At 37.7% G+C, this 7,912-nt stretch overlaps 1 protein-coding gene across 2 annotated transcripts; it reads left to right on the plus strand.

Annotated features, from left to right (window-relative positions):
* The first annotated feature begins 278 nt into the window (after nucleotides 1–278).
* Nucleotides 279–7,168, plus strand: LOC113706798 (endoribonuclease YBEY, chloroplastic). 2 transcript variants are annotated; one of them, XM_027228807.2, is made up of 12 exons: nucleotides 279–934; nucleotides 1,217–1,468; nucleotides 1,551–1,646; nucleotides 2,393–2,570; nucleotides 2,701–2,769; nucleotides 2,878–2,978; nucleotides 3,102–3,194; nucleotides 4,151–4,222; nucleotides 4,534–4,653; nucleotides 4,747–4,797; nucleotides 5,433–5,621; nucleotides 6,573–7,168. In XM_027228807.2, exons 1-12 carry the CDS (start codon nucleotides 467–469, stop codon nucleotides 6,738–6,740), a joined length of 1,857 nt encoding a protein of 618 aa, XP_027084608.1. In that variant the 5' UTR covers nucleotides 279–466; the 3' UTR covers nucleotides 6,741–7,168. The 2 variants fall into 2 exon arrangements, with proteins under 2 accessions (XP_027084608.1, XP_071919069.1); XM_072062968.1 differs by having other exon boundaries at nucleotides 280–633.
* The last annotated feature ends 744 nt before the right edge of the window (nucleotides 7,169–7,912 follow it).

Raw genomic sequence — 7,912 nt, forward strand, 5'->3', positions numbered from 1 at the left:
TTTCCTACAATTTCTACAATAAATTACAGTAAAATTTTAGATAAATACCTAAAAAACTCACTTGTCAAACGGGCCTGTCATTATGTTTTTTTATAAATTACCCTTTATATATAACCGCCCATTACTATATTTTCTTCTGCCTCTCGTATCATGACTACCCACTGCCAAGTAACAATCTATTTGCACATTTGAATTAGGTGAAGGTGAATTGTCTTTGTGAATCTCGTACATTGGTGTTATAGTTACCATCGACCTAAAACTCCTCCATAAAATACAACAGCAGTAGATATGCAGCGGTAGCAGCTGGCTGGCTGGCTGAGGTTGCAATGCCTCTTTAACCCGTTCCAACATTGCCGCCTTTCCCTCGCAGTACAGAGTGAAAGCGGTCACTATCAAGGCGCTGAAGATTGAATTTCATTAACCAATACCACAATAATACTACTAATACTAATAATCTCATACCTGAATGCTTTCTCGATTATCTCCTTTCCTCCGGATTGTGCCCCCCGCCCATTCTCAAATAGCCGCCGAGCCCATGGCGGCGGCGCGTGCTCTTACGTTTCGCCTCATTCCCTCGCTGGCCAATTCTCCTCATGCGCCTCTCTCTCCTTCGCAAAGTGCCTCCTCCTCCAGGTATCCTATCTCTCTTCCTCTTGCTCCTCCGCTCCGTTATTCGTCTACCTCGCTTTATTGGCAGCAGTCCTCGATTTTTGGGCCGGCTGCTGCATTGAGCTGCAAGGACGACAGAAGGCTGTTCTGGAGCGTTTCTCGAGGATTCGGTAGAGTTTTCGCTTCGTGGAGAGAGTATCGGAAGGCTAGGAGAAAGCCTGCGCCGCCTACCGCCAGGGCAAAGGCCAAGAGTAAAGAGAAGGAGTTGGAGCTCAGTGTTAATATTTGTATCGAAGAACAGTTGCCTGATGATCCTGAAATTCTGGTACTTTAGTGTATACATATCTATTTCTGTCAATAGTTGTGTAAATGCGTGTGCATTTGTTCCAGAAATTTTAGGCGCAAAGGATGTTAATTTGATGCCCTCATGTGTAAAAAGATTAGCTTCTGATTGATTTGAAGTTCTTTGGAATCCGTTTTGGTGGAGTTTGACAGATGAGTTTTTGGATAGCACGTTTGTGAGATAGCAAGCTGATTGAAGAACGTGTCCGAGAAATTATTCGCTAAGAGAAATGATCATATTTGTAACTTCTTCTACTCCTTGCAGGATATTGCAGAATTGCTTCGAGTTAATGTCCCAATGGCAATGAAATTAGGACTCGAAGGGCTGAAAGATTCAGTATATAAAACCAGAGATAATTCAATTACAGATGTTGGCGGTTTTGAGAGTGTTGAATTGTCAGTTCTTCTTTGCAATGATGAGTTCATTTGCAAACTTAACAAAGAATGGAGGGGTGAGGACCATGCTACTGATGTCCTTTCAATGTCTCAACACGTCCCTGAACTGAAGCTTCCAGTAGTAAGATTTTCTGTCCTATGTTATCTGGGCTTTTTTTTTTATGTTCAGAATGTTGTTAATAACATGCTTCCTTACTTTGTAGCTGATGTTGGGGGATATCGTAATATCTGTTGAGACAGCTGCAAGACAGGCAGAGGAAAGAGGCCACACCCTTCTGGATGAGATACGCATTCTATTGGTGCGTGCAAGCATATTTATGTTGTCTAACCTTTTTAGTTAGTAATATTATCCGATTATTGGTTTGCATATAATAGATGCCTATTAGGGAAATACATGCTCAGTCAATTAGGTGCTCAGTTTTTAAGCCATGGAACATAATGACATGTAGCCCAGTGCTCTTCCTTCCATTGGTCTCATCTTCTAATAATTGGTATTTTATTGAGTTGATTTCTAGTTCTTGTTAATCTCTTAAAGAGTGCAATGAGATGTTGCTATCAATCTCAGTCAAACTCGAAGTTGAAAAATAGAATATGATCAGTTAGCCCTGACTAGTTGTCACTGGCTGCATAGACAGCTCAAGGTGTGCACCTAGGTTCAAAGGTAAAAGGGCAAGGGGAGGAAAAGGTGGTTTTTTTCTTTGGAAACCCTTTCTTGGAGTAAGATGCAGTTTGAAGAAGTAAAGTTTTATGATTTATTGGAATATTTTTCCCTGTAAGCTATTAGTATAGGTATATTATTACTTATTCTTTTCATCTCTATACGGCATGGAAAAAAGAAATGCACAAGTTTAGGACATGAGGGAATCACCAGCTATGTTAGCTTCAAATAATGGCCTAGATGTGCAAGAGGAGTAAAATTGAACTTAATGATCAAATAGTGTATATAGAGAAATATAAGGGAAGGCTGGGTGATGTCTTCTTCCAGCAGGAGACTGTTTCCACCATGAAATCAAATTGTTGAGCTATTCTCTGTTATTCCCTATAGGTTCATGGGTTGTTGCATCTTCTGGGATTTGACCATGAGATTAGTGATAAGGCAGAAGCTGAAATGGAGAAAGAGGAAGAACATCTTTTGAAGAGTCTTGGGTGGAAGGGGAAAGGATTAATTCAGAGTGCTTATGATGCTGAGACTAATGGAAGTCCTCCTTTGAATTATCCTGATGGTATGGTCAATTGTAAACTTATCTCCTTTTTTTTTTCTTTTGGAAATTTCAGATTATGGTGGATTCAAGCTTGGTTAATACCTTATTGGCCCCTTTGAAGTTCTAAATCTCATATGTGGATTGTTAAAAGACAGGAAGAGAGAAGGAAGCCTTCGATTTTATAGACCAAAGTTTAACTTCATCTTCTGTGACATGGATGGTAAGTTAGCAGCAGTATTGCATGTTTGTTGTAGCATTCATGATGATTTGATTGTAAAATCTGAATTTTGTCACTTTCATATCCTCATTTCAACTTTTTAATGTGTAGGTACTCTGCTGAACAGCGAAAGTCAAGTTAGTACATCAAATGCAACAGCACTAAAAGTGGCCATCTCAAGGGGTGTGAAAATAGTAATTGCCACTGGGAAAGTAAGAATTAATAGATCAACTTCCCTTCCACTTTTAACTTTATAAGTTTTCTATAGTTTTCTGTTGGATATGCTGCTTATGTACATATTTCACAATTTTTGTTGGTTACTGTACCATTTGTAGACTCGTCCAGCTGTCATCCGCCTTTTGAAGAAAGTAGATTTGGCTGGAAAAGGCGGAGCCATATCAGAATTTTCTCCAGGCATTTTCCTACAGGTATGTCAATATATTCATCTTCCATTGGTTTTTGGTATGAGGACGCATAAAAATGTTCTGCCCTAATAACCTATTTTCCAAGGAAATAGTCCTGGTATCATGTAGATCTGAGGCCTTTGGCTCAAGTTCTTTTGTTTGTAGTGTTATTCCATGTGCATACCTTGTCGATTCAGATACTCCCTCCCAATGTAGTACTGGTGTAGCAAAGAGATTCCTTGCCTGGAAGGATGGGCATAGTCATTCATTTGAAGGTGTGCTCTTGCCTACCATTAATGCCAGCCCAAAATCTACTTTCTATTCTAGTTTCCCTACTACGGTCCTTTCTAGTAGATTTGGCATTGGGGGATATCAGACTAAGAATGACAGAGGAGAGAAAGGGATGCTAATTTTCAAGGCAGCTTTGACCGAAGGATACTTGGGAGACAGTAGATTTCAGTTTTCCCGAGGATGAAGGAATGGGGTGGGGCTGTAGATATTGATTCACTAGCCTCCCAAACTTGAGGAGAGCAAAGGGACTGGCTACCAAATAGAGGAGTGACCCAAAAGACGATGATTTTAAAGTTCCTTCTTCAAATATTTCTTAGCTTAGTAGAGCTTGCTGAGTCTTGTTTTAATTCTGTGTGAAGCTATTGAAAAGATGTTAAATGTGCTTGTTTCTTAGTGGGTAAACTCGACCCATATTGAACAGTTTGAAGATGTAGAGAAATTATTGAGAAAAGAAGAATAATATGAATGAGAAGGAGAGAAATTAACTGGAAGAAGAATGAACAAGGACTGAACAAATCTTAAGCGAACCTTGTATTTAATTACTTATACCTGCAAACCCAGTGAAGAGTATGCCATCAATGCCAAGCTTTTTTCTGTTTGCATGCTAGCAACTAAATGATATCGTGAAGATGAGTTCCTGCTTCAATCATGTAATTAAATGAATTCTTTTCTGTCTGTGGTTGATTCAGGGATTGCTTGTATATGGGAGACAAGGCCGGGAAATTTTTCGAAGCAATTTAGATCCAAATGTCTGCAGAGAGGTAAATGTTCTCTTGCTTACTCCTAGGTCCATAATCACATTTTATTTGTATCTCCGCATGATTACTTGCTTCAAGGTTATCCCTGATAATGATAGCCTATTTTTTGCCTTGTTTACGTGCAGATCTATAAAACGAAATATTATTTGTTTTCTAATTCTTTCACTGGTGTGCTATAAATGTGCGCCTTTTCATGGTTTTGAGCATGTAAACTGAGAGATTGATTAACTGTTATTGGGGAGAGCCTATGATGTTCTAAGCAATTCTCTATCTTTCATTCATACTGATAAACGTGTGCCTTCTCTTGCTCGCAGGCATCCATGTATTCTCTTAAGCATCAAACTCCTCTTATTGCATTTAGTGAAGATCGTTGCTTAACATTATTTGAGCACCCTCTTGTAGACTCACTTCATACAGTATATTCTGAGCCAAAGGTGCCTAAATTGTCAAATTTATTCTCATGTTAATAGTTTCAATCAGTTCATCTCTCAGTTGTTAAATGTGTTCTATCTGTAATCTTTTGACAGGCAGAGATCATACCTACAGTCGACCAGCTTTTGGCGGGTGGGGATATACAGGTAGGTTGTTGAATATGGACAGATTCTTATCCTTTACTCATAAATATTTGTATAAAGAACTTTGTTACTAATGTTGAACCTTTCTCACTGTGTTTGTCAGAATAAACTGTAGCATTAATCTATGGTCTTCCTTTTTTTCACACTGGTTTCTCTGAGTATTAGAAGATTTCATGTAAACAAGGATCAAATTTACCTTTGTGCTTAAACTTACATGCTTCAATTCCTTTATGGTTCCTTTGCTGTTCTTCTTTCGCCACATTTGCAATCATGCCAATATCTATCTTGTCTAAACAAATCTCCAAGGGTGGTGTAATTATGGATTTAATTGTTGCATATCAGTAAATTGATCCTTGGTTTCTATTAATGGGATTCTAGTACCAGTTATGTTGCTCATCTGTTTTATCTATTTATTGTGTGCCATCCTCTTATTTCATTTCTGAAAGTGCAAATTTTCTTTCATTAACATTGCATTACACGTGAACCAAATGCCTTCAATGATGCTTTTAAATTTCAAGTGAAATTTCAAATCATCGGCCTTGTTGGTCAGAGAAATGCATAACTATGTAAAATATTTACCAATAATATTCTTAAATATTCTTAAGTTCGCATGGGTTGACATGAAATTGGATTTTCAGAAACTGATATTCTTAGACTCCGCCGAGGGAGTGGCTACTACTTTGCGGCCATACTGGGCAGAAGCAACTGGAGATTATGCATCTGTAGTTCAAGCTGTTCCAGATATGCTAGAGATTGTTCCTTCTGGTACATCAAAGGGAAGAGGAGTAAGATTGCTTCTTGATCATTTGGGTGCTTCCCCAACTGAGGTATTTGCCTAAATGTTCCCTTCCTTTTTTTCATTTTTTTCAATTTCAGTAACCCCTTGTCATCTTGAAGCTACTATAACCTCTACCCAAGAACAAATTAATTGTTAGAGAACTCTTAGAGATCAAATCAAGATCGTACTAAAAGCTAAAAACCCATTCCTATGTATACTTGGCTACAACTGGTCTTGATGTTTATGCTTTCATCACCACTAAAAAGTTTCACTGGCTTTCCTTTTCTGGATTGTAACCTTGAAAAAGTGTCTGCACTGACCAAATAATAGGTGAGAGGAATCTAAAAAGGATAAGAATAGTATTTGATTGTTGTATTTCAATTTTCATCCTTCACATCATTCATTCCCAAACAAAAAAAAATAGTAGACTATTATGGTGAGCAAACATTTTAAGGTTTGATGCAAAACAATTGGTGATTACAAAACTATTCTAATCCGTAGTTTTTGTAAAAGTTAAACAAAACCTCTATTTACAAAACTACTTTTTCCACCACCAAATGTAGATTATTAGATTATTGTTCAACTTTTACATGATATTAAAGTGTTTCGGATTGGAATAAGTTGAGGATACATTTATTTGAAAAGTTTATTATGGTATGGTTTGAAAGAAAGTCCAGCTTTTTCTTTGGAAGTGGCTGTCCCCCTTTCTGAGCGGGGAAATTGCTGGAACAGAGTCAGAAAGGCCTAATTCCTGGTATAATATGCATTAACCTCCATTGGAGCTGCATAGTGTGTGTATCCTGAGAAGTAAGAGACTCTCAAACACTTAGAACTTAAGCTTTTAAATGAGTTTGTTAGCATCCAGTCATCCAAGAGCTCATCTTGCATATAATGTTACTATTTCTGTTTAGGTAAAACAAATTTATTTGTTGGTTCTTTATTGGTAAAAATTCATTAATGTTTTTGCGTTCTATTCTGTTTGCTTTCCATCCATTATCAGGTGATGGCGATTGGCGATGGGGAAAATGATGTTGAGATGCTTGAATTGGCTTCTCTGGGTGTTGCTCTTAGTAATGGATCTGAGAAGGCAAAAGCGGTAGCCGATGTGGTTGGCCTGAGCAATGATGAAGATGGTGCAGCCGATGCTATCTACAGATACGCATTCTAAGATTTACTAAGGTGAACTTTTTTTTTTTCCTTTATTAAAGGATGATATCCTTGTGATTTTTGCAATTAGAATAGGAAAGAACTCCACCAATTCATAGGGCGAAGAGCTTTTGAAACCCTTACAGGTTTTATTTTAGTGCTATTTTTTTCTCCCTATTTATTATTGGTGTTAGGGAGTAATTTATTACTTTTAGAAGCCTCGTCTCAGAAATATTAAGGACTAGAAAATTAACATCCTTTGTATTTGAATTTTAAAGCAAGACTGTGCCAGTGAATAATTGCAAATACTGCCAGCACCTAACTAGTGATGGCTGGATGGCACCCTGCTGAGGGATTAAAATGCTAGATAGTTAGTTGAATACATTTCTTGAAATTTGTAGTAGCTAAGATTTTCAGTATATCAGAAAATAGAAAAATTTTCTTCCTAAACTTGATGGTTGAAAGTTGTAAAGTGAAGCTTTGCCCTCTCCTTCCCCTGAGTGAATTATCCTTGAGTCGCACTTTCTTTGCTCCAACAAAGTGAAAAACAAGTCTAATGACCACTATTATGTCAAATACAATTCTTGCTGGGGGATAGTTCTTAAAGAAATGATTGACCTCCATGGTATTAATCTGGGAGAGAGCGACAGAAACCTCATCAAATGGATGTGTGTGCCTGTATTTTTTTTTTTTTTTTTTTTTTTGTGGGGGGGGGGGGGGGGGGGGGTAGAGCACTGATGACTGCAGTTATAATTACCACACAACCTGATTCATTGAAATGAGTAAGGCTGGTCTTTTGAAGTTTTAGATGTTTTTCTTTTGTGGTTCCTTTCCTTGCTTTCTCCTTTCGAGGCAATTCAAAGGAGATTCAAGCTGGAAAATACCGATTGGTAAAATTCCGTTGGAATCGGTGTGTTCCTTGCTGTTGAATCATTCTTGCTCAAATTCAAAAAGAAAAAATGGCATGGCTTAATTCATCGCTGCTGAAGAACAGGTGAACTACAAAATGAATAACCGGGATCATAACGTGTAGTCCTTCAAAATGAAAGTAAGCAAGCAGCCTCAATATTGTGGAGAACGAACTCAGCAAATCAAATACTTCTAGCTAAGAAAATTCATCCAAAAACTAAAAAAAAACAAAAAAGTATTATTACCCTTGAAATATTTGTGACTGATTTTAACCGGCATTCCTCC

This window comes from Coffea arabica, chromosome 8c, assembly GCF_036785885.1.
Source record: "Coffea arabica cultivar ET-39 chromosome 8c, Coffea Arabica ET-39 HiFi, whole genome shotgun sequence".
Taxonomy (NCBI): domain Eukaryota; kingdom Viridiplantae; phylum Streptophyta; class Magnoliopsida; order Gentianales; family Rubiaceae; genus Coffea; species Coffea arabica.

Bases quoted from the DNA above. Each gene is read 5' to 3' on its own strand.
- LOC113706798 (XM_027228807.2), top strand. From the start codon at position 467: ATGCTTTCTCGATTATCTCCTTTCCTCCGGATTGTGCCCCCCGCCCAT. The intron at 2,979-3,101 runs GTAAGAATTAAT...TACCATTTGTAG, and splicing joins TAGTAATTGCCACTGGGAAA to ACTCGTCCAGCTGTCATCCG. The intron at 4,798-5,432 runs GTAGGTTGTTGA...TTGGATTTTCAG, and splicing joins TGGCGGGTGGGGATATACAG to AAACTGATATTCTTAGACTC.